The sequence below is a fragment of the Budorcas taxicolor genome, chromosome 6 (genome assembly GCF_023091745.1).
Source record: "Budorcas taxicolor isolate Tak-1 chromosome 6, Takin1.1, whole genome shotgun sequence".
In the NCBI taxonomy this organism is placed as follows: domain Eukaryota; kingdom Metazoa; phylum Chordata; class Mammalia; order Artiodactyla; family Bovidae; genus Budorcas; species Budorcas taxicolor.
This window is the reverse complement of record NC_068915.1, coordinates 116,269,393-116,293,955: the sequence shown is the minus strand read 5'-3', so window position 1 is coordinate 116,293,955 and position 24,563 is coordinate 116,269,393. Positions and strand designations below refer to the sequence as shown.

At 66.8% G+C, this 24,563-nt stretch overlaps 2 protein-coding genes across 2 annotated transcripts in view; one reads left to right on the top strand and one right to left on the bottom strand.

Moving 5' to 3' along the window:
• Positions 1-2,259: 2,259 nt before the first annotated feature.
• NAT8L (N-acetyltransferase 8 like) lies at positions 2,260-6,219 on the top strand. Its single transcript, XM_052642341.1, has 3 exons — positions 2,260-2,635; positions 3,886-4,050; positions 5,852-6,219. The coding sequence occupies exons 1-3, from the start codon at positions 2,260-2,262 to the stop codon at positions 6,217-6,219; spliced, it is 909 nt and encodes a 302-aa protein (XP_052498301.1).
• Positions 6,220-11,679: 5,460 nt separating this feature from the next.
• Positions 11,680-24,563, bottom strand: part of POLN (DNA polymerase nu) — a 141,651-nt gene continuing 128,767 nt past the window's right edge. The window contains exons 21-24 of the mRNA XM_052641794.1: positions 24,408-24,486; positions 16,870-16,937; positions 13,427-13,488; positions 11,680-11,853 (exon numbers count right to left, since the gene is read on the bottom strand). Coding sequence (XP_052497754.1) covers positions 11,680-11,853; positions 13,427-13,488; positions 16,870-16,937; positions 24,408-24,486 — 383 coding nt within the window. The remainder of the gene's footprint in view (positions 11,854-13,426; positions 13,489-16,869; positions 16,938-24,407; positions 24,487-24,563) is intronic.

Here is a 24,563-nt window from a genome sequence, read left to right as displayed (position 1 = left end):
CCAGCTGCGCCTGACAGCGCGAGGGGACTCCCCTCCCTGGGCCCTGGACTGAGGCCCGGCGGCGGGGCCCAGGACCGCCCAGCCGCCCGCACCTCTCCTCTCTCCCTTCTCCCCAACTCACAGCCCCTTGAAGTCCAGAACCCGGGCAGGCCTCCTTAGGGGCCAGCCCCGTCCCTCCCCACCTGGTCCTGGCGCTCTCGCTTCCCAGCCAGGGGCTGGACCACTGCCTCAAGGCGCTTCGGCCTTTGCCAGCCTTGTGCAGGCTGGAGGGTGAGCTCAACCCACCAAGGCGGGAGGGCACCCTACAAGGTCAGGCTGAGTGGGGGCCCAGGCCCCCCTCCGTCTCTGGGCCTGGTTGTTGGGGTAGAGGAGGGGCAGGGCTGGTTATGGACCCAGGAAAGATCTGGCAGCTCAGCTGGTAAAGAATCCACCTGCAGTGCAGGAGACCTGGGTTCCATCCCTGGGTTGGGAAGATCTAGAGAAGGGCATGGCGAACACTGCAGTATTCTTGCCTGGAGCCCCTCATGGACAGAGGAGCCTAGGGGGCTACAAGGGTGGGACATGACTGAGCGACTGAAAACGGCCAGCAGAGGCCATGGGCTGGAGGGACCCCCGCAGACCCGGACCTAGGGGCGGGTGTCAGGACGCTGTCCAGGTGCTCCCACCCCCGCCCCCTTCCTTCCTGGACTCCTTGCACGCTCCTCTGGCTGCCACCTTCCTCCTGCCGTGGAGCCGGCCATCCTCAGAATGCCTGGGAGCCTGGCCTGCGGTGCGGGACAGCTCGGGGCGGCGCGTGGAGGGCTCTCTGAACGGCCGGATGAGTGCCCCTGACATTGTCCGTGATCCCACCCGGCTCTCCTGGAAGGTCACAGGCAGACCCCGGGCACATCCTGACACACGAAAAACGGCGAGCGCGTGACGCCCCAGCTCGGCTGCCCCTCCCGCTACGACCCAGCGCTTTGGGCCCCGGGTCCTCCCTCTTCTCGCGCCCCCTGGATCCCTCAGCGCGACCTCGCGAGGGGCGGTCCCTTTCCTGGCCTCTGGGTGACCGCCGCCGCCTCGTGGGCCCCAGCGGCCCGAGGGTCCTTAGGCCTGGAGCCCGAGGCTTGCTCTCCACTCGCGCGAGTGTGAGCTCCGCTCCAGGTCGGCCCGCGGGGTCACTTGCAGGGAACTGGGGCGACGCGGGGAAGCGGGGTGCGGGGATGCCGAGGGGCTGGGCTCGTCAGGCGCTGGGGGCGGGCCTGGGACTCCCGCCCTTCCCCTTCCACTTGGCCCCCTCGCCCCCTGCCCGCGGCGTCGGCGCGGGGGCCTCGCGGGGGCCCGGGGCGCGCGCCGAGCGCCCTCCCTGCACCTGCACCGAGATCGCGGGGCGCATGCGCGGGCCGCGGAGGGCGGGGGCCGAGCCGGGAGGGGTCCTGCGGGCCCCGCGCCCCCGCGCCGGCGCTTGGGATCCGGCATCGGAGCGCCGGGACCCGCTGGGCTGCGGGCGGCGTGGGCATCGGACCCCGCTCTGATCGCGTCCCCGCGCCGCCAGCCCGCGCGGCCCCCGGCGCAGGTTTCCAGGGGCGCCGGGCGGGGCAAGCCGGGGCGCCCCCTCCCCAGGATCTCGGTCAAGCGCCGCGTTCAGACAAAGGGGCGGGAGATGGAGACGGAGACGCTTCCGTGACAGCGCCCGGCGGCCGAGGAGGAGGAGCAGGAGGACGAGGCGCTGCGGGGTCCGGCGGCGCGGCCCCAGGTCCGAGCGCTCACCGGCGGCGCGCGCGGGGGCGCAGGGCCCGGGCGGGAGGCGCCGGGCCGGGAGTCCTACGGAGCCCCCGTTCCGGGCCGGGACCCCGGCCGCACGCTCGCTCGCCCCCGGCCGGCCTCGCGGGGGGCTCGGCCGCTCCGTCGCGCCCCGGGGACGGCCGCGCCGCCCCCAGCCGGCCGCGGTGCAGCGCCCGAGTGTGCCATCGGGCGGGCGCGGGGGCGGCGTCTGCTCCCACCCTCGAGATCACATGGTGACCCTCGGCAGCCAATGCAGTGGACGCTAGGACCCTGCGGGACCCCGGGCGCCGCGACTGCACCGGCGCCGCTGCATTATAAATACTTCTCCAAAATGCGGCGCAGCTCCCTGCGCGCGCCCCGGCCGCCCGCCGCCTCCGCCCCGCGCTCCTGAGCCGCCGCCGCCGCCGCCGCCGCCGCGGGTCCGAGGGCGCCGCGCCCTTGCCCTGGGCCCGCCGCCCGGCCCGCGTCCCTGCGCTGCGCCGCCCGGCCGGGTGCATGCATTGTGGGCCTCCCGACATGGTCTGCGAGACGAAGATCGTGGCCGCCGAGGACCATGAGGCGCTGCCGGGGGCCCAGAAGGACGCGCTGCTCGCCGGCGCCGGCGCCATGTGGCCCCCGCTGCCCGCCGCCCCCGGGCCGGCCCCCGCCCCCGCGGCTCCCCCGCCTGCGCCGGGCCCCCAGGCTCTCGGCGGCGCCGGGGGCGCGGATCCGCCCGAGGGGCGCGGCGTGTACATCCGCGAGTTCCGCGCGGCGGAGCAGGAGGCGGCGCGCCGCATCTTCTACGACGGCATCATGGAGCGCATCCCCAACACGGCCTTCCGCGGCCTGCGGCAGCACCCGCGCGCGCAGCTGCTCTACGCCCTGCTGGCCGGTCAGTGCGCGGGGACCCGGCGGGGCGGCGGGGTCGGGGCGGCGGGGCGCACCCCAGCCTGCCGCAGTCCGCGCCTGCCCGGCCCTCTGGGGACGCGCACGGGGCTCGCTCCGGCCCTCTCGCCCCCCACCCCCCGACCCCGGCCCAGGAGGGAGGCGGACCCCTGCCTTCCCCTCGGACGCGCATGTTCTGCGGCGGCCCCGGGGCGAGGTGGCCCCCGGCGCTGGGGCCGGTCCGGGCTCCGGGCCAAGGCTCGCTGGGCGCGGGCGTGGGAACCGGTGTGGGCCGGGTGCAGGGGCTGCGGGCGGGGAGGACTGGGGTCTCCACCGGCGTCCCCTCCCCGGTCATCCCGGGTGGGGGCGGGGGAGCGGCAGGTAGCGCCCGCCGCCGAGGCCCCGCGCCCGGCGCGTGTAACTATATATAATCCACCGGGCGGGGGAGGTTGCCTCGCCGGCTCCAAGTGCTAATTTATGAGGGGCAGGCAGCCAGCTCCCCGGGGTGCCGGGCGGAGGGAGGGCGCCGAGGAGGCGGGGCGAGGGGCGGTGGGCCTGACGCAGGCGCCCCCGTGGGAGGCTTTGAGGCTTGGTCCCTTGAGGCCTTGCAGCAGGAGGGCGATTCTCCCCATTTCGTAGATGTGGAGCTTGAGGCTGGGCAGGCGGGACTTCCCAAGGTCACGCAGCAGAGGCCTTTCACTGCAGGCACGTCTGCCTCCGAGCGCTGGAGGCCCGGTTCGGCCTTCCTCCCTGGCCCCTGCCCTCAGGACGCCCAGAGGCCGGCCCTGAGGGTTCTTGGCTGGAGTGGGGCCCCCCAAGTTCCCAAGAGAGGGACGGTGCCTGGCCTGCCGGCTCTTTGACTCCCCACAGCCTCATGTAGGCCAGGATATGGACCCAGCTAAGGGTCTGGGGTGATGGGCAGGGCTCCCCCCCTCCGTAGTCATGCCCGGATCTGTGCCGGCCAGCGGTTGAGGGCAGCCTGCCAGAGGCCGCTGCTGTGCTCAGGACACTTGGAAGTCCTGATGTCAGGGGTGATGGCATCTCGTCCTCACGGATGAGAAGTTTGCCAACAGGGCCAAGTGGAAGCGGCAGCTGCGATGGTCTTTGCTCTTCCAGAGAAAACAGGCCGGGCTGTGCGCTTGGGGTCTCCTCTGCCCATGGCCCCGGTGGTTATCGACCAGGGGCCAGTGCGGTGCGGGACTCGGGCAGCCCGCAGGCCCCGCCCCAGAGGGCACTCAGTGCGCCCTCTCCCCGCAGCGCTCTGCTTCGCCCTGACGCGCTCGCTGCTGCTGACCTGCCTGGTGCCCGCAGGGCTGCTGGCCCTGCGCTACTACTACAGCCGGAAGGTGGTCCTCGCCTACCTGGACTGCGCGCTGCACACGGACATGGCCGACATCGAGCAGTACTACATGAAACCCCCCGGTGAGGCTCTGGGCCCCGCCCCCACCCCGCAGCCCTTCCTCCCCGCAGAGCCGCCCGGCCCCAGCAGCCTGCGGTGGGCACCGGGCAGCCTGGGCTGGATGGAGTGTGAACTGAGCCTCCCAGGGACGAGGGCGCTGGCAGGGCCGGGCTGGCAGGACTGGGTCCTCCCGGAGCATCGCTGGCTTCCGTCCTGTGTCCTCTGAGGGCCGGGCGCTGCTGGCCCAAGCTGGCCCTGGGCCACGCTGACCCGCCCTGCTGCTCCGGCTGCCGCTGCCCGTCGCCTGGTGCCCATCTCACCCCCCAGGTGCCCATCTCACCCCCCAGGTGCCCATTCGGTGTGTCTCGTGGGCCCCAGGCTGGCCCGGAATGCTGGGGCCCTGAGTGGCAGGACGGGGACCCCACGGTGGGGGGACGAGAACCCTAGGAGGACGGGGGTCTCATGTCACAGCTTTCACTCTGGCCCCTGGGCCGCTTACTCATCCCAGGGTCTCACCCTGGCCCTGGCTTTCTGTAGATGGAGGGGCTGGCACCTGCTCTGGAGCCATCCCCTCTAGGGAGTTTATGCTCCAGGTTGGCCTGGGGGCAGGGGCAGGCTTTTCTGCGTGCCCGGAGTTGGGATGTGAGGGTCCCCCAGGTGCAGGAAGGTCTGCGTAGAGAGGGGCCTGAACGGCCGGTGAGGGTGTATTGGGACCCTGGTGGGAGGCAGGGAAGGGCGGCCGGGCCAGGGAAAGCAACGTTCCCAGGGCAGGGCTGAGCTGCCCGGTGTGACCAGCTCCGGGCTGTGGCAGCTGGTCCTTTCTCAGCCCCAAAGCCGCTTGGCAGGCCTTGGGCATCCTCGGTTCTGCGTGACCTTCTCCCAAACCCAAACAAAACATCTTAGCGTCCTGGAGCTTCAGCCCAGGTCTGCCCAGGACGGGAGGGGCCTTGCACCAAAGCCTGGATTGGCCCCTTGTCTCTGGGGCACAGTCCCCCTGGATGTGAGATCAGGTGGGCTGAGACAGCTGGTGGGTCTGCAGGAAGGCCCTGTGGGGGTGGGGAGGCTGAACGGTGGCTGACGGGCCACGCTGGGGCTTGTGGGGGCTGCTCCTGCTCTGGGGAAACTGAGGCTGTGCTGACCTCTGACCCGGGCTGGGTGGGTGGGGAGAGCCCACACCCCCGGCCAGTGGGCAGGTCAGCGGATGGGGGGCGGTCATTCCCAAACTCTGGCTGCGTGCCCAGACTCAGTCTTGGGGTTCGGCAGTGAGGAGACCCCCACAGAGGTGACAGGCTGGGGTGGCGGGGGGTGGGATGCTGGGGAAGCAGGCAGGGGGGACCCAGAGGACGGGAGATGAGTCACGTGGGTCACGAGAAGGTGCTTTAGTGGGAGGTTAGGGCTCCCACGAGGGAGAATGTGGCAGTGGAGGCTGGTGTGGCTGTGGGCAGGGCGGGCGCAGGCCAGGCTCCCTGGAGTGGGCACCATGTCGGCCTAGCCTCCTGGAGCCCCTGGGCCTCTGGTCACCAGAGGAGATGGCTCTCCCCTCCAGGCTTCGTCCCTCTGACCCTCCTGCGCTCCCGGCTCCCCAGAGGTCTCCCCATGTCCCCTCCTGCCCTGCACAGGGCTGTGATGGGTCTGGGCCTGGGATGGGGGTGGCTGGCCTGACCACAGGGCTTGCTGCACAGCCTCGGGCCCAGGGGCAGGGTGGCTCCAGGGCTGCTGCGGGCGGCAGGCAGGTTGGGCCCAGTGCTCGGCCCAGAGGGGCCCTGCCGGCTGGCCGAAAGGCGGTGGTGCCCGTGGCCCTGACCTCCTCCCTCTTCCCCGCAGGCTCCTGCTTCTGGGTGGCCGTGCTGGATGGCAACGTGGTGGGCATCGTGGCGGCGCGGGCGCACGCGGCGGACAACACGGTGGAGCTGCTGCGTATGTCCGTGGACTCGCGCTTCCGCGGCAGGGGCATCGCCAAGGCTCTGGGCCGCAAGGTGCTCGAGTTCGCCCTGGCGCACCACTACTCCGCGGTGGTGTTGGGCACCACGGCCGTCAAGGCGGCCGCCCACAAGCTCTACGAGTCGCTGGGCTTCAGACACATGGGCTCCAGCGACCGCCACGTGATGCCCGGCATGACCCTCTCGCTGGCCGAGCGCCTCTTCTTCCAGGTCCGCTACCACCGCTACCGCCTGCAGCTGCGCGAGGAGTGACCGCCGCCGTCCGCCCGCCACCCCGCCCGCCCGCCCGCCTGTGCCCGCCCCGCCCGCCGCCCGGGCTGCTTTCAGACGCTCACCTTGGTGTGTGTGTTGGGCTCCTCCCTTTTCGACACCACACGGTTCCTTGGCTGGTTCCTGGGGGATGCCGGGCCGGTGTGCACCGGTGACACGCGGGAAGGTGGGTGGTCCCTCCAGCCACGCCCCCCGCCCTCCCTGGGTCGGGCCACGCCCTGAAGAGTGACAGCGTGGGCCGCCACGAGCCCACGCAGCCGCTGGCCCCGGCCCCGGCCCGCTTAGCCGCGAGGTGGCCAGGGGCCCCGCCTTGCCCGCCAAGCACAGAGCCCCTGGGGTGAGGCCCCGGCCCAGCAGACGCGGGCGGCAGCGGGGCGGGGCTCGGTCGTCCGCCCCCCAGTGGGCGGGGCCTGCTGCGCGCGGCGCCGGGCTGCCCGCGGCCGCTTTGCTCCGTGCATGCCGAGGATGAGGCCTGGCTGCAGCATGCCGCATGCGCGCAGCCCCCGCCCCCGCCCTGCCCAGACTGGACCCAGACTGGTGAGCGCCCCGGCCCGCGCCCCGCTCTCCAGAGCCCCGCTGTCCACCTCGCCCCTCGCTTCCCCCAGTCCGGCTCAGCTTCAACGTCGATCACCTCTTTTCTTTCGGTACCTGCCCCTCCTCCGCCCGGGCTTCGCTGACTGGCGTCGTCATCCAGGTGTGGTTCCCATAGCGACGTGTGGTCCAGCCGCGGTCAGGGCCCTCCCGGAGGGCAAGGTGGAGGCGGCCGTGGGGGTCCCCGCTCCCCCAGGGCCAGCTCGATTGGGCGTAGTGGCCGCTCCCGGACCTCCCTGGGAACTTTCTGCCCCACGGCGGCCGGGCTCTGTCCTGTGAATCTTGACCAACCCAGGCTGATGCCCGCACCACCGAGCCCGTAGCTTCTCCCAGCCTGAAGCCGACCTATTTTTTAATGTTATTTAGACAGAATAGCACTCTGCATGACTTTAACTCTTGGGACAAAACGGTAGTTGATACCTACACACACACACACACACACACACACACACACACACACCTGTGTGGTCTAGAATATGCACCATTTCCGGCCCAGTTTGGTAGGGGTGGGTGCCGGGGGGTGGAGTGTTGGTTTGGAGTCTGGAGGGAGACCCTGACTGAACGTGGTTTCCGCCCCGAGAGCACTCCTGGGTGGGTGCAGGCAGGAGCAGCTTGCCAGCAGCATCCAGTGTAGGAGCGGGCGCCTTCCAAGTGCCCACCTGCCGCCCCAGGTCACAGGCAGGGGCTTTTGGGAGTGGGGGTGGCCCAGAGTCGGGGAGGAAGGTGGTGGCTGGAGGGGCGTAGAGGCCTGCAGAGGCCCCTCGCTTTGCGGGGGGAGTGGCAGGCGGCGTGGGCCACGGACCTGGGCGCCACGTGCGGGGCCCTGGAGGGCGTGTGGTCAGAGGCGCTTTGAGCCGGCGGCGCCTGGCCTCCCGAGGGGCCCTGGGTACTGTGAGCGGCTGAGGTAGCCTGCAGAACATTGTACAGAGCCCGCGCTGCCCTGTACATTCTCCCTGGTGGCGCCCGGCCCCCGTTGGGGGTGGGAGTTTTGTAGACTGTACAGAAATCGGCCCCCTATTTTCTTGCAGCTCTCAGATTTTGTTAATCTGGATAATACAGACAGACGTAAAGTGTTTTAGCAAAATGGAAAACAAAGCTGTGCCTTTCTCCTCTTTCTGTTCGGTTTGATGTCGGTTCGGGGTGGCCTTAGGTGGTGAGGGGTGTGGCGGGGCTGCAGCCGGCCTGGGGCCTGGCGGGTCGAGTTCTTGTCCGGTGGTGGCTCTGGGATGCTGCAGGCTTCCTCCGACCCTGTGCCTCTGGGGCCTCTGTCTCCGGTGGGGGTGCGGGGGCAGAGGCCCTCGTCGTCCGTTGGTGTGGACTGCAGCGCCTCGAGGGGGTCCCTCCTGGCAGGGGTGTGGCCCCTCCTGTCTCCTGCTGTCTGTTCCTGCTGTGTGGCCCCCGCCTCACCGCTGCAGATGGCCCAGAGGGTGCTGGGCACAGGCTGGGCCCTCAACCTCCCCTTGTGCCCTTTGCTGCTGCCAGGACGGACGCCAGGAGGGGTGTGGCAGGGTGGCCATGTGTCCGGAATGCTGTTGTCCAGCCACCGCCCAGCCCTGAGGTGGGCAGCGGTGCCTGTGTGCCCCAGGCTGGGTGCGTGCTGAGCCCGGGTCGAGACCCCTGCCCGGCCAGCGTGCGGCCTGGGCTCCTGGGGGCAGGTCTCCCAGCCTCCCCCAGCCTGGGAGCTAACTGCTCCACAAACATGCACTGGGTTGTGAGTTTTATACCTTTGTAGAAATCCTGATGTCACTTCTTCTACCTCTGTGAAGCGTCGCCCCGGGGTCCTGCCTGGGGGTGTGTCTGGGCAGCTTCTCTGTGTTGGGCAGCCCTGGGCCCCTCCTGGCCCTGCCAACTCCCGGGCCTCCCTGGGCTGGAAGGCCAGCCCGGGGCCTGGCACCGCGCTCAGGGGTCCGGCTTCCAGCCAGCAGAAGCGGGAGGCGGAGCCTGAGCACATCTTTGTTAGATGGACCTGAAGCGCTGGCCCGATGGGCCCGTCCCGGTCCTGGGACCCGGAGCGGCTGAGGCGCCAGCACTGTTGTACGGCCCAGTGTCCTGGCCCGTGGCCGGCAGGCCTTGCCGGGTAAAGGCTCTTCAGGCAGCTGGTCCTGAGGGCGGGTGGTCAGAGCGGGTGTGTGTCGGGGCCAGCCAGGTGGTCTGGCCCCACGCAGGGCCATGGTGGTGTCCCCCCGGGTCCCTCCATCTGTGTCGGGGCTGGTCTTCCCCTGCTGGCCCAGGGCGGGGTTGGGGGCGGACAGATGAGGGGCTTGGACCAGGAGGCCACATGGTCCCGGGGCCCCCATCCTGCTCTGGGGGTCCTTTCTCAGAGACGGTCCTTGGGGGTAGGGGCTCCTTCCTGTGTCTGGCAAGGGCTTGGAGGTTCTCTGGGCCCCCGGGCCTGCCTCTGGCCTGCAGCGGGCATGCTGGAAGTGTGGGTACAGCCGCCTGCCTGCCCTGTGGGGGCTGCTGGTTGGGGGCCTGGGCCCTCCCTGCGCGTGCCGCGTGCTGCCTCTGCCTTTGTCTGTCCGCAGCCGCTGCTGTGCCTCATTCCGGCCCCTGAACCTGAGCGGGTGGCCCTGGGGCCTTTGGGAGTTGAGTTCTGGGCCGAGCGCGGGCAGACCCTGGGCTGAGTTTGCTCGGGGTGCCGATGACAGGCTTCTGGCGGCAGCGTGAGGTCCGCTGACTACCAGTGTCGGATGCGGTTTCTTAACAGCAATAATCAGCCGCTTCGGAGAAGGGGTGTGCCTGTGTGTGCGTGTGTGCCCGTGGGTAGGTGCACACACGTGTGCCTCTGTGTGTGTGCACGTGTGCAGGGGGAGAGCCTGGTGTCTGAGGGCTCTGGGGGGCTGGGGGTGCTTGGCTGGGGCGGGCTGGCCCCGAGGCCTCATCCGCTCTCCTCTGGCCCGGCCAGCCTGGGTCCCAGCCCTCCTTCCTCCTGGGCTGAGGCTGCTGGACAGGCCCGCATGCAGCGGGGGTGCCCGGGGTGAGCTTTTGCCCGGGGCACTGGCACTGTGGGGAGGATGGCCAGGGCAGGGACGCTCGGGGACACTCTGCGGGCTGGTGGAAGTCAGATCTGGGGACGGGGGCCCAGGTGGGCTGCTGTCACTGGCTGAGTCCACCGTTGGTGTGGTCTGTGGGAGGGCCCCAAGGGGCACCGAGTTCCGGGGGCGCAGGCTGCCGGGCAGGGGGTCCCTGTGAGCCGCGGGGGGGGGGGGGGGGGGCGCAGCCATGGCCCTGCGCCTGCCCGGCCCCCAATGCTGCTGTTTTTCAATAAAACTCGAGTTGATGGAACCACGGTCCATGCTTTCTTGCCGCGTCCTCTGTGTAACACCGGGCCCGGAAGGGCTCCTCCCTGAGGTGCTGGGCTTCCCCCCCGACCCCAGGGCGGGGGTCGGTGGTGGGGCGACCCGTGGGCAGGGGAGGCCCCCTGCTCCTATGTCCGTGGCCCCGACCCAGCTGCCCTGTGTCTGCCTGCCTGTCTGATGCTCCTTGGAGCCGTGGGCTCACAGGATGGGGTGAGGGGTGAGGCTGGGTGGGACCCCCAGGTCCTGTAAGGAAGGGCCATGGTGGGGGTTGGGGTGTCAGCCAGGGATGGGGGCGCTGAGACCCCGGGGGGAGGTGCCCAGCATGCCCCGGGGCTGCGGAAGCCCACCAGTGTGATGGCCCCCATTGCTGTCCCCTCCTGCCGGGGCTGCCTTCGGGGTCGGGGCGTGCCCCCTCTGCCCTTGGGGTGTCTGGCACGCCCCCTTCTCTGAGCCTGACTGGGTCCTGCCTGCCCCACGGGGCTGCCCGCACGCACAGGGGCCCAGCCTGGCCCCAGGACGGCGCTCCCAGGATGGTTGCTGGTCTACACGAGGTCCTCCACAAGAGGAAGCAGTGGTCTCTGCCTCTGCGGTGACGGCATGAAGATGGGCTGTCGCTCAGACACCAACACACGCTGGACGCAGTGGCATGGGGGGGCCCCGCGCCCCCCACGAGGGTCAGGCGTGGCCATCAGGCCCTGCATGCCCCAGGAGACCAGCGACAATGATTTGAAGCATGCGAAAAACAGGCCCGGGCACGGTGAGCAGTGACGACCCCGTCACCCGGAAGAGTGAGGCCGTGTCCCGTGGGCTCGAGTCGCTGTAAGGCCAGGGTCCAGGCCGGGGCGGGGGGCCTGCTCCCCTCCTGGAGGGGCTCACCTCGGCCCTGCAAGGTGAGCACCGTGCCCCCCTTGGAGGGGGCTCTCAGAGTTGGGACCCAGACCAGGACGCAGGGGCGAGGCTGCATGGGGGGAGGGGAGCCCTGGGGTGAGCCGGGGTGGGGCGGGCCTGCTGGGGCCCGTCCAGTGAGGAGACCTTGCCGGCCGTAGTGTCCCTGTCGTCCAAGGTGGGGCGTCTGCTCAGGCCGCGGAGAGGCTCTGGGGTGCTCAGGCCAGACCCTCCCTTAGCCCCGGGGTGCCTGTGAGAAGTGGCTGGCGAGTGGCTGGCAAGTGCCTGGGCACAGGCCCCTCCGGCCCTCAGGAGGGTGGTCGGGCCATGCTCTCCACCCAGCGCGCTGCCACCTGTGGGCCCACTCGGGGGCTCTGGGAGCCAGGCTGCTGGCTGCTCCTGGCTCCTGCGAGTGCTGCGCAGCTGCCCGGTGGGGGCACCCAGAGCGGCCCAGGCGCTTGTCCTGACCGAGGGGCCGAGGGCTGCGGGCACGGTTTCCCACCCCCAAGAAGGATTCACACAGACAGGTCAGGACAGCTCCTCCAGAGGCGTTTACTGCAGGTGGCCCCAGGGGAAGGTAGCTGTGACCACGCATGAAGCTCCGGCCTCGGGGAGGCCGGACCGCCGGCTGGTGGACGCAGGCTCTCTTCTCTGCTGTTGCCTGGGGCTACGGACCGAATGAAGGGAAAAAATGCAGGCGCGGGGGTTGGCGCTCCAGGGCTGGCGGGGGCCCAGCTGTTGCTTGGAGACTCGGCAGGATGTTGGTGGGGCCAGGGGCCCCCTGCAGGGGCACCAGGTGTCCCCACGAGCGGCCCACACTCAGGCTCACCTTCAGGGGCACCTGTGTAGGCAGCAGAGGTGAGTGCCCGGCCTTCCCGCCACCTCCCGGGCCCCCTGGCAGGCGGACCAGGGCCCATGGTGCACAGGCAGCCCCTTGCTCAGACACGTGACTAGGCACCCTGGCAGCTCTGCTAGGAACAGACGCACACTCACACACACGCATGTGCACACACACACACTCATACACACATTCACACTCATACACACATGCACACACACATTCAGACGCATACACTCTCACGCACTCACGCACCCACACTCTCAGATATATGCACACACACATACACTCACACACTCAGGCATACGCACACATACACACATCCACACACTCAGATACACATACATGCACTCATGCACACACACATTCAGACACATACACTCTCAGGCACTCACACACAGGCATACATGCTCTTTTACACACATTCACATATACAGATATACATGCACACACACACGCATATGCACACACATGCACACACACATTCAGACATACACTCTCACGCACTCACACGCACCCACACTTTCAGATATACGCACACACATACACACGCATACGCACATACACTCATACACACATTCACACTCTCAGATACACATGCACACACACATTCAGACACACACACTCTCAGGCACTCACACATATGCATGCACACTCATATACACATTCACACACAGTCTCAGATACACACACATGCACACACACATATTCAGACACACACTCTCATGCACTCACACAGATGCGCACACACACTCCTACACACTCTCACACACACTGGCAGGCTTACAGGCTCCGGCATACCCACCCTGTCGTTGACGCCTCAACCTTGGCTGAGCCCCCTCACCTGCCAGGGCCTCTGTGTGGCAGGGAGGCCTTAGGGGCTGGGCCAGGTGAGGGGCTCAGGGATGGGGGGTGTCCCGGTGCCCTGTGGGCCCCTGGGGGATCGGCTGGCTCCAAGGTGTGCAGAGGGCCCTGGAGAGCTCTCCCTGAGACCTGACCCTGAGTGGGCCCTGACCACAGCTCAGCAGCTCCTTCCCCACTGGAGGGTGGAGGGCACTGCAGTGGCCACCACGGGGCTACTAGTGGGGTGAGGCCAGGCTTCCTGGGCTTCCAGGGGGCCTCGGGGTCCCCACATCTCCACCCACCAGGAGAACAAGCACAGACCACCCTGGATGACAGGTGGTCCCGCCCCTGGCTGGGCCCGGGGGCGCTCCTTCATGCTGCCAAGCTGCCACCCACAGGGCGAGGTCAGGGTGAAGTGAACAGGGGACGGTGCACAGAGCAGGCTGCTGCCAGAGGAGCTGAGGGGAGACCGGCCCTTTCTTGCCACCCTTCCAGCAGCTCCAAGCTGCCTGCAGCACCTTCGGGGGGCGGTCTGCATGGCTTCGAGGCCTCCCACCCCCTTGTTACCCCTCCACCTCCCGCACCTCCTGGGGGAGCCTGGACCCAGAGCTCTTCCCACGAGGACCTGGGGCCTCTCTGAGGGCTGCCCGCCAACGCTTTGGCTGGAATGGGCTTGCCAGGGGCTGGGGGAGGGCTGGAAGGGCTGAGCGTGGCCCGCGGCTCCGCCCCTCACCTGCAGCTGCAGCTCCAGCGCCGGCACGTGCTGCAGGGCCTCCATGGTTCCCTGGACGAGGGCTGGACAGAGCAAGACGGAGGCCGCTCGAGCCCAAGGGCAGAGCCGCGCCAGGACACTCGGCCCCGGCTCCCCAGTCCCCCTGGGTCCACAGGCTCCCCCCGGGTCCACAAGCTCCCCTAGTCCACACGGTCCCCCCGGGTCCACACGGACCCCCCGGGTCCACAGGCTCCCCCCGGGTCCACACGGTCCCCCCGGGTCCACAGGTCCCCCCGGGTCCACAGGCTCCCCCCGGGTCCACATGGTCCCCCCGGGTCCACATGGTCCCCCCAGGTCCGCAAGCTCCCCTAGTCCACACGGTCCCCCCGTGTCCACACGGTCTCCCCGGGTCCACAGGTCTCCCGGGTCCACAAGCTCCCCTAGTCCACACAGTCCCCCCGCGTCCACACGGTCTCCCTGGGTCCACACGGTACCCCCGGGTCCACAGGTCCCCCCCGGGTCCACAGGCTCCCCCCCGGGTCCACACGGTCCCCCCGGGTCCGCAAGCTCCCCTAGTCCACACGGTCCCCCCGTGTCCACACGGTCTCCCCGGGTCCACAGGTCTCCCGGGTCCACAAGCTCCCCTAGTCCACACGGTCCCCCCGCGTCCACACGGTCTCCCTGGGTCCACACGGTACCCCCGGGTCCACAGGTCCCCCCCAGGTCCACAGGCTCCCCCCCGGGTCCACACGGTCCCCCTGGGTCCGCAAGCTCCCCTAGTCCACACGGTCCCCCCGGGTCCACACGGTACCCCCGGGTCCACAGGTCCCCCCGGGTCCACAGGCTCCCCCCGGGTCCACACGGTCCCCCCGGGTCCACAAGCTCCCCTCCACACGGTACCCCCGGGTCCACACGGTCTCCCCGGGTCCACAGGGTCCCCCGGGTCCACACGGTCTCCCCGGGTCCACAGGGTCCCCCGGGTCCACACGGTCCCCCCGGGTCCACAAGTCCCCCCGGGTCCACACGGCCACAGTCCCCCGCCGCTCGAGCAGCCCGGGTCCACACGGCCCCCCCGGGTCCACACGGCCACAGTCCCCCGCTGCTCGAGCAGCCCTGTGGCTCTCCCTGATGGCTTCCAGCTCCCACTGGCCACGTCCACAGCTCGTGCTGGAGGCACCTTAACTGGCCCAGCTCCAGGCAGTGGGGAGCAGGGCCCTTGGCCCCCAGGAGCACCATAGCCTCCCCACTTCTCTGCCGCTGCCCCCGCCCCCCACCCACTGACCCCCCAACCCCTAGATGGCCAGGCTGGAGCAGCCCGGGTAGGATGGCCTGTGCCCCTGCCAAAACCCCTGTGAGGGTTCAGGTGGCAGCAAAGCCGAAAGGACAGCTGGAGGCACTGGGGGCTGGGGGCCTGTCACTGGGGGAACTGGGACGGGAGCGGCCCGTGGCGGGGTCGGCCGGCTCGGGCTTCCTCAGCGTTTGCACCAAGCCCTGTGCCCCAGGACGAGAGGACATTCCTCCCACCCCATGTCAGCTGACGCTTGGGTACAGAAATTGCAGGAGGCTGCTGCCTGGCCCCCACGGCCTCGGGGCTCACGGCGGCCTCGTGGGGCTCTGGGCCTGGGGTGCCTGAGCTGGCAGAGGACCCTGCTGGTGACGGGGCAGGGTGTGGGTCGGGCTGGGGGCCCCAGCCTGCTCTCCGGGCGCCGGCAGAGGCCCCGGCCTCCCTGGGGACTGCGGGGGTCCAGGGCTTCCCGCGGGGAGTCAGAGTCGGGACCTTGGCCCCTCACTGGGTGTGCAGGAGCCGCCAGGCCCTCGTGTGTCCCCGCCTTTGTGAGATGGACCTGCCGAGGGACCCCAAGTAAGCAGCGGGCGGAGCTGGTGCTCCTTGTGGTCACCCTCGCTCTGAGCCCGCTCCGCAGGGTCCCTGAGGGCAGGCACCCAAGTGCCATGCAGCCTCAGCTGGCGTCTGCCCCCTGGGCCCCACCGGGTGTGTCGTGCCCGCCCAGCGTTCAGAGACAAAAGCAGCCCGGGCCACACCAGGCTCGCCTGCCTCGTGGTCCCTGGCTGGGTCGTGACCCCGGGGTGCCCCAAGCACAGCGCCAGGTGGTGGCTCCCGAGTACGGGCGGGGGGCCCCGTGTGTCTCAGGGAGCCTCGCCTCGCCGCCTGTCTTGGTGGCCAGCGGCTGCCCCCACAAGGGGGACAGGACTGTTCCTAACGGGCTCCCTCCAGACGTGGGACTTTCTCTTTCCTTTGTGACCACAGGGAGCCCACAGCATTCCCTTCAGATGGTTTGTTTCAGACTTGTCATTTCCAAATCCACAGCCACCATGTAGGATGGGACCCTGTGTGGGGTGGGTCTGCGCAGGGTGGGGTCCCTTGTAGGGTGGGGTCCCATGTAGGGTGGGGTCCCTGTAAGGTGGGGTCCCTGTAGGGGGGGTCCCGTGCAGGGGGGGTCCCGTGCAGGTGGGGTCCCATGTAGGGTGGGATCCATGCAGGGTGGGTCCCTGCAGGGTGGGGTCCCGTGTAGGGTGGGGTCCTGTGCAGGGGGGTTCTGTGCAGGGTGGGTCCAGCCAGGGTGGGTCCCATGCAGGGTGGAGTCCCGTGCAGGTGGGGTCCCGTGTAGGTGGGGTCCGTGCAGGGGGGGTCCACGCAGGGTGGGGTTCCGTGCGGGGGGGGGGTCCCGTGTAGGGTGGGGTCCCATGTAGGGTGGGGTCCTGTGCAGGGGGGGTCCGTGCAGGGTAGGTCCAGCCAGGGTGGGTCCCATGTAGGGTGGGGTCCGTGCAGGGTGGGTCCCTGCAGGGTGGGGTCCCATGCAGGTGGGGTCCCTGTAGGGTGGGGTCCTGTGCAGGGGGGTTCCGTGCAGGGTGGGTCCGCACAGGTGGCCTCCCCACTGGCAGGCTGGTCCCTGGAGGTGCAGCACTGAGGCCTGGAGTCTCCTCTTTACAGGCAGGTCTGCAGGCGGGTGGTGGTGGGGGGTTTGGCCAGTTGTCGCCCAAGACCCGGGGGAGCAGGGGACCCAGCCCTGAGACCCCTGCCCGGCCTCCCTCCTCCACCAGTGGGGCCGGGCCATCTGCTCCTGCACTCATGGGAGGCGGGAGGGGCCCCACGGCTTCGGGCACGGTTGCTGTGGCAGGAGGCCTGGGCCCCCTCGAGGACAGAGTCAGGGGCCAGGCTCTGGGCCGACAGCCAGGGGGCGGCCCCTGCTGCTCTCCTGCAGCCCGGCTCCCACAGCGGGGGCCCCAGTGCTGCCCCCATCTTCCGGGGCCCCCGGCAGGGCACACAGTGTTCTCTGGGGGCTGCTGGCCGAGGTGCGGCCCTCTAGGCCTCTCAAGGGCCCCTAGACCAGCCTGGGCATTCTGCAGGTGCCCCTTGCAGCGGGTAGGGAAGGGGCCTGTGAGTCCCCCAGGAGAAGCTTTAACTATTCCTGGAACAGGAGCAACCCCAGCCCCTGGGGGCTCACCCGTGAACTCAGGAAGCTGTGAATCCTCCACTTCAAACAGCAGCTCATCGTGAATCTGGGCAAGCAACCTGCAAGACACGTGGGGAGGAGACACCCTGGTGTTTGGGCCTCTGCCTGTGCCCGGCAGCGGCCGTGGGGCAGGGGGCGGGTGCCCGGGGGTGTGCGTGGTGCCCCACAGCGCTGGCACCAGCAGCCCAGGGGGCTGAGGCTCGCGGGAGTGGGAGGAGCAGGGTGGGGAAGCAGCTGGGGTCACCGCTCTGTCACAGGTCAGCCTCCAGGAGGAGAGAACAGGGCTCGGGAGGGAGGCACCTGTGGGGAGCGGGTCAGCACGAGGGCCTGGGGCCCCGCCTGCCCCCTCCCCCAGAGGAAGCTGAGGACATGCTGGGGCCGAGCCTTTGAGAAGAGCCCCTCTCCCCACCCGGGACTTCCCTGGGGTCCAGCGCTTAAGAATCTGCCTTCCGGCGCAGGGGATGTGGGCTCCATCTTGCATCAGGGGACTGAGGGTCCACGTGCCTCAGAGCAGCCAAGCCCACAAGGCACAGGCACCCAGCCCAAGCACAGACCCCGTGTGTCGCAGATACGGCTCGACGCGGCCAAACACGAACAAACGGATGAACACACGCGGAAAGAGAGGGGCTGAAGACCCCACCTGCTACTGCTCAGCCAGCCGCGCAGTCGTGTCTGACTCTGCGGCCCCATGGACCACAGCATACCCGGCTTCCCTGTCCATCACCAACTCTTGGAGTTTGCTCAAACCCATGTCTGTCGAGCCAGTAAGGCCATCCAACCATCTCACCCTCTGTCATCCTCTTCTCCTGCCCTCAATCTCTCCCACCATCAGGGTCTTTTCCAATGAGCTGGCTCTTTCCAATAGACGTTGGGGAGCCCCCAAAACCATCATGGGGGCAGGACCCCAACAGGGACTGATCTCTAGCTCTGAGTGACCTCTCAGAGGCCACTCTGCGGGCACATGACCCCAGCCAACAGCCTGGGCACCTTAGAGCTGTCATCTGAGGCACTTCCTGCCCTGAGACACCACCGCACTCCCTACCCTGCACCCTGGACTCGGGGCCCCGGGGCTGAGCCGCAGGGGAAGGGTTCGCGCCCACTCCAGCCCCCTCCATTGGGTGGGTCCTGGCTCCATGCCCTCTCTGAGCACCCTCAGGCACCCCCTGGAGAGGGTCTGTCCCCACCCACCTCGGGGTACATGGACGCCGCGGTGGGAGGAGGTGTGGGGGCCACAGAGCACTGTTGAGGGGCTGGGGTCCTGGGGGGACTTGTGCTCACGTGCTGTGTGCCCGGGGTGGGGGTGGAGGAGGGGGGCACCCCAGGCATCAGGCCCTGCAGCTCTGCGTGGCCGCCCAGGACCTGGCCTGCTGGGGCTGTGAACCTGGCCCTGGAACCAGCCCCTGGCTTGGCAGATGGAGGAGACGCCCCCTGAGCGTTCAGGGAGGGGACGGCGGTGTGGTACCCACGGCCCTCAGCAGGGTGGGCAGCCTGCCCTCTGTGTGAGCCTGCCTCTGCTTCCAGCTGCTTCCCAGGGAAGGGGCCACCCCCTGCCCTCCTCCCCGCACGGCCTGTCCGCAGCAGGCACAGAGCTTGCAGGAAGGGGCAGCACATTGTGGCGAGGTGCGGTAGCCCCCCATCCCCGACAGTGGGCAGCAGGGTGGTGGGTCTTGGCTGGAGGCAGGGAGCTTCAAGACCAAGAGGCACAGGCCACCTGGGCCCACTCGCCCCTTCTCTGGGGCCTGGTGGGGTGGCAGTGAGGCTGGGCCCCCGCCACCGGCGGTGGGGGCCCGCTGACTCCCAGGAAGGCTCTTTGAAAGGCTAACTTGCGGGGGGATGGGGGTCAGGTACACCTTCCATCACCACTAGCTCCTCATTGTGCCTGCGAGGGGCTGTGACTGCCGGAGCAGCCACCCCCATGCTGGAACCAAGAGGGGAAAGGCCAAGGAGCCAGAGGGGCCTCAGCCTGCCGCCCTGAGCCTCTGAACCAAAGCCAGCACTGGCGCTGGACTCCTGCCCGTGGGGACAACCCACCTGGGGGACGGAGCTACTGGGACCAGGCACCTGCGACCCAGCTTCCTAGGGGTGTGCGGGAGCGGATTCACCCACAGGGCACGTGGGGTCCACGGGGGGCGGGCTGGGGGCCAGCAGACCCCGGGCTGGGGGCTGGAGTTTTCTGCACAGCCTTGGGATCATGGCTGGCACACGGTCCTCCCGGAAGACAGCCCAGCCGGCGGCATCAGCACTCGCTCTCTGAAGCCGACGCCAAGGCCTCTGCTGTGCTCTTAGGCTCCCAAGGGGACTGAGAGTTCCGAGGGGCAGAACTCAGAATAGGCACTTGTAACTTCTTCCAGATTTAGCAGCAAGAGTTCTCACACTTCCCGAAATCACACGGTGAACTTCTGGTTGGAGGTGCTGGTGCGGCCGAGACCGAACCGCAAGGCCGTGAGTCACTCACACCTCGCTCCACAGCTGACTGCGAGGTCACTGTACTTCCAACTGCAAACTGGGGCACGGGAGGTGCCCCAAGTGGGTGGTGAGCGCGGGTGTCAGACCCGCTGCTTCCTGGGAAGCCAGCTGATGTCCCGTCCACTCGTCCTGCGCTGACGGCAGGCCAGGCTGCACAGAACGCGCTCCCGTGCAGACGCCCCATCAGAGCCACAGCCCGTCTCCCGTCTGTGCCCAGGGCGGCTCCCCGCCAGGTCAGCCCAGCCCTGAGTGCTGAGAGTGCAGGAGGCCTGGCTGCAGGCCTTGAGGGGCAGCGAGGCCCTCGCCCTCTGTCGCGCTGACGCTCAGGGCTCCCTCCTGCTGTGGGCTGACCGGCCGCCCGCGGGAGGAGGCAGCTCACGGCCTGGTGCTCACAGGCAGCTGCTGTCGGACAGGTGCCTGGAGGATGCGGACCCTGGGGGCCACAGGGCCAGCTGCTGGGAGGCTCGTGTCCACCCCGGCAGGGGCGGTCGGCACATCCTGGGGCTGCAGCGCCCGTGGGGCTCGGCCTGAACGCCTGTGTCGTGGGCAGCCCAGGTCCCTGTGCTCTCGCGTCCTGTGAGGCCGCCTCTCGCTGCCTGGCGGGCCCAGTTGCCTCCTCTCACCCGGGCACCTCCGCTGCCCCTCCTGTGGCCGGAACCTCAGGGGCCCAGGTACGTCTCAGCCTGATGGGGCCCTGGAGTCGCTGCTGCCTTCGGGAGGGCAGAGAGCGGAGGGCAGAGGGCTGCCCGTGTGGAGAGAGGAGCCTGCAATCCTATAGCCCAGGCAGAGGGGCAGGGAGGGTCCTCTGGAGGCCATGCTGCCGCCGAGGGGCTGCGGGCCTCTGAGAGCCCAGGGTGAGGAGGTCCCGTGCTGGTCCAGGTCGGGTGAGCTGGGCCGTGTCGCGATGCATTCCCAGCCTCCCTTCTCTGCACGTGTGAGTTGGAATGCACAGTCCCCAAGCTTCCCTCCAGCCCTGACGTGTTCTAAGACCTGGGAGGCCTGTCCCCCGTAAACAGAGAGGAAGGGGCTCCTTGGGCAAGGGCGGTGTGGGGGTCAGGAGCCCCCAGCCTTCCACCGCAGCCCGTGGGCAGCGAGCGGGGTTGGCCCCGTGGCTCCAACCCGGTGAGGGCGTGTTGGCAGTCCAGGCGACATGGCCCGGCCTGGGCTCCGGGCACCCGGCGCATGCCTGCCCCTCCACCGTGTGGCCACGTCCTTGGGCACAGTGTGGACGCCCTGCTACAGTTTCTAAAGCGGTGGGATGCGGTCGACGTGTCTTGTTTCAAAACATGTTTCTTGCAGACAATGGGCAGAGGTGCCCGCGTGCTTCTGAATTCCTCTAAACAGCCCCAGACCCTCGTCTGCCAGCACCCCTCCTGTGGCCTGCAGAAACTTCCTGGACCTACAGCAGCGCGAGGCAGAGCAGGCCCTGGTTTCTGGCCGCTGCCAAGACGGAGAGCGGGCCCGGGCCGCGCACACCCTCGGCCAGGTCACCCCCGGAAATGACACCTCCCTCCAGGCCTGGGTGCCGGTGCTCCTCCCCAGGCTGTGAGGTGACCCACGGCCAGGGTGCAGGGCTGGCGTGGGCCCACAGGGCTGGGCGAGAGCGTCCCCCTCCCGCGCTGGGGCGCGACACCACGTTCCTGGGCCAGGCCTCTGTCCAGGACGTGTTGCTCTACGGCGGCGCCGGAATCACCGAGAATGCAGGCTCCTTTGGTGCCCTGCATGCGGGATTGTTGGTGCCGTCTTTCTAAATTCCGAGAACAGACTTTTGGACTCAGTGGGAGAAGGTGAGGGTGGGATGATTTGAGAGGATAGCACTGAAACACATACATTCAGTTCAGTTCAGTCGCTCAGTCGTGTCTGACTCTTTGCGATCCCATGGAGTGCAGCACGCCAGGCCTCCCTGTCCATCGCCAATTCCTGGAGTTGACTCAAACTCATGTCCATCGAGTCAGCGATGCCATCCAGCCATCTCATCCTCTGTCATCCCCTTCTCCTCCCGCCTTCAATCTTTCCGAGCATCAGAGTCTTTTCCAATGAGTCAGTTCTTCGCATCAGGTGGGCAAAGTATTGGAGTTTCAGCTTCAGCATCAGTCCTTCCAGTGAATATTCAGGACTGATTTCCTTTAGATGGACTGGTTGGATCTCCTTGCAGTCCAAGGGACTCTCAAGAGTCTTCTCCAACACCACAGTTCAAAAGCATTAATTCTTCAGGGCTCAGCTTTCTTTACAGTTCACCTCTCACATCCATACATGACTACTGGAAAAACCATAGCTTTGACTAGACGGACCTTTGTTGGCAAAGTAATGTCTTTGCTTTTTAATATGCTGTCTAGGTTGGTGATAACTTTCCTTCCAAGGAGCAAGCATCTTTTAATTTCATGGCTGCAGTCACCATCTGCAGTGATTTTGGAGCCCAAGAAAATAAACTCTGCCACTGTTTCCCCATCTATTTCCCATGAAGTGATGGGACCGGATGCCATGATCTTCGTTTTCTGAGTGTTGAGCTTTAAGCCAACTTTTTCGCTCTCCTCTTTCACTTTCATCAAGAGGCTTTTTAGTTCCTCTTCACTTTCTGCCATAAGGGTGGTCTCATCTGCATATCTGAGGTTATTGATATTTCTCCCGGCAATCTTGATTCCAGCTTGTGCTTCCTCCAGCCCAGCGTTTCTCATGATGTACTCTGCATAGAAGTTAAATAAGCAGGGTGACAATATACAGCCTTGACGCACTCCTTTTCCTATTTGGAACCGGTATGTTGTTCCATGTCCAGTTCTAACTGTTGCTTCCTGGCCTGCATATAGGTTTCTCAAGAGGCAGGTCAGGTGGTCTGGTATTCCCATCTCTTTCAGAATTTTCCACAGTTTATTGTGATCCACACAGTCAAAGGCTTTGGCATACTCAATAAAGCAGAAATAGATGTTTTTCTGGAACTCTCTTGCTTTCTCCATGATCCAGCGGATGTTGGCAATTTGATCTCTGGTTCCTCTGCCTTTTCTAAAACCAGCTTGAACCTCTGGAAGTTCATGGTTCACATACTGTTGAATCCTGGCTTGGAGAATTTTGAGCATTCCTTGACACTGCCTTTCTTTGAGATTGGAATGAAAACTGACCTTTTCCAGTCCTGTGGTCACTGGTGAGTTTTCCAAATTTGCTGGCATATTGAGTGCAGCACTTTCACAGCATCATCTTTTAGGATTTGAAATAGCTCAACTGGAATTCCATCACCTCCACTAGATTTGTTTGTAGTGATGCTTCCTAAGGCCCACTTGACTTCACATTCCAGGATGTCTGGCTCTAGGTGAGTGATCACACCATCGTGGTTATCTGGGTCGTGAAGATCTTTTTTGTACAGTTCTTCTGTGTATTCTTGCCACCTCTTCTTACTATCTTCTGCTTCTGTTAGGTCCATGCCAGTTCTGTCCTTTATCGAGCCCATCTTTGCAGGAAGTGTTCCCTTGGCGTCTATAATGTTCCTGAAGAGATCTCTAGTCTTGCTCATTCTATTGTTTTCCTCTATTTGTTTGCACTGATCGCTGAGGAAGGCTTTCTTATCTCTCCTTGCTATTCTTTGGAACTCTGCATCAAATGGGTATATCTTTCCTTTTCTCCTTTGCCTTTCACTTCTCTTCTTTTCACAGCTCTTTGTAAGGCCTCCCCAGACAGCCATTTTGCCTTTTTGCCTTTCTTTCTCTTGGGGATGCTCTTGATCCCCGCCTCCTGTCCAGTGTCATGAACCTCCGTCCATAGTTCTTCAGGCGCTCTGTCTATGAGATCTAATCCCTTGAATCTATTTCTTACTTCCACTGTATAATTGTAAGGCATTTTAGTTAGGTCATACCTGAATGGTCTGGTGGTTTTCCCTACTTTTTTCAATTTAAGTCTGAATTTGGCAATAAGGTACATAGGGCTTCCCTGATAGCTCGGTTGTTAAAGAATCTGCCTGCAATGCAGGAGACCCCGGTTCAATTCCTGGGTTGGGAAGATTCCCTGGAGAAGGAATATGCCAGCCACTCCAGTATTCTTGGGCTTCCTTTGTGGTGCAGCTGGTAAAGAACTCGCCTGCAATGTGGGAGACCTGGGTTCAATCCCTGGGCTGGGACGATTCCCTGGAGATGGGAAAGGTTCCCCACTCCAGTATTGTGGCCTGGAGAATTCCAGGACTGTATAGTCCATGGGGTCACAAAGCGCTGGATACGGCTGAGTGACTTTCACTTTCTCGTTACCTCATGGGGAACAGATGACCAGTGCAAGTCCAATGCGTGAAGCAGGGCACCCAAAGCCAGTGCTCGGGGCGACCCAGGGGATGGGGTGGGGAGGGAGGGGGGCGACCCAGGGGATGGGGTGGGGAGGGAGGGGGGTGACCCAGGGGATGGGAGGGGAGGGAGAGGGCGACCCAGGGGGATGGGTGGGGAGGGAGGGGGGCGATCCAGGGGATGGGAGGGGGTTAGGGGCGACCCAGGGGATGGGAGGGGGTTAGCGGCGAGCTCTACAGAGGGCGGCCCCATGCCCCGGGGGGTCCCCTGCCCCAGCGGGTCCCCTGCCCCAGGGGGTCCCTGTGTCCCAAAGGGTCTCTGTGTCCCAGTGGGTCCCAGCGGCGGCAGGAGAAGGGTCCAGCTGTCCTCACCCCTGGGGACATGCTGCAGGCACGTGGGGGTGAGCACATGCCCCTCAGGGTGGGCCCATGACACGCAGCGTTTCAGGAGCTTTCCCCACCTAACCCGCCGTGTGCTTTGCCCCGGGTGGGGGCAGGCTGAGCCCCAGGGAGGGGTCCTCAGCAGGGCAGGCTCCCCCCATGGCCACCCGCCGAGCCGGAGGCCTCTAGGGTGAAGCGGGCAAACGTCCGTGGAGGCCAAGGTGGGAGGGGGAGACCAGGGGGCTATCAGGAGGGGACCCTGGAATCCGGGGGGAGAATTCACCCCCCCACCTGTGCCCAGGCTGGGACCTCGGGGGCCAGCAGGGCCTGGGTGGAGCACACCAGGGCAGAGCTGGAGCTGGGGCGGGCAGCAGGCCCACACCCCGCCGGGGAGGGCAGGTCCCGGGCCGGCGGCTCGCTCACTGACCTGGCCGTCAGGGTAGGCGACGTGGCCACAGCCGTGAAGACGCGGATCATGGCCATCTTGCAGAGGTCGGCAGCCGAGCCTGTGGGACCAAAGGACTGCAGTTCAGGTGCTGTGTGAGGCCCAGCCTGCACCCTGCCACCCGGGCAGGCAGGCTGA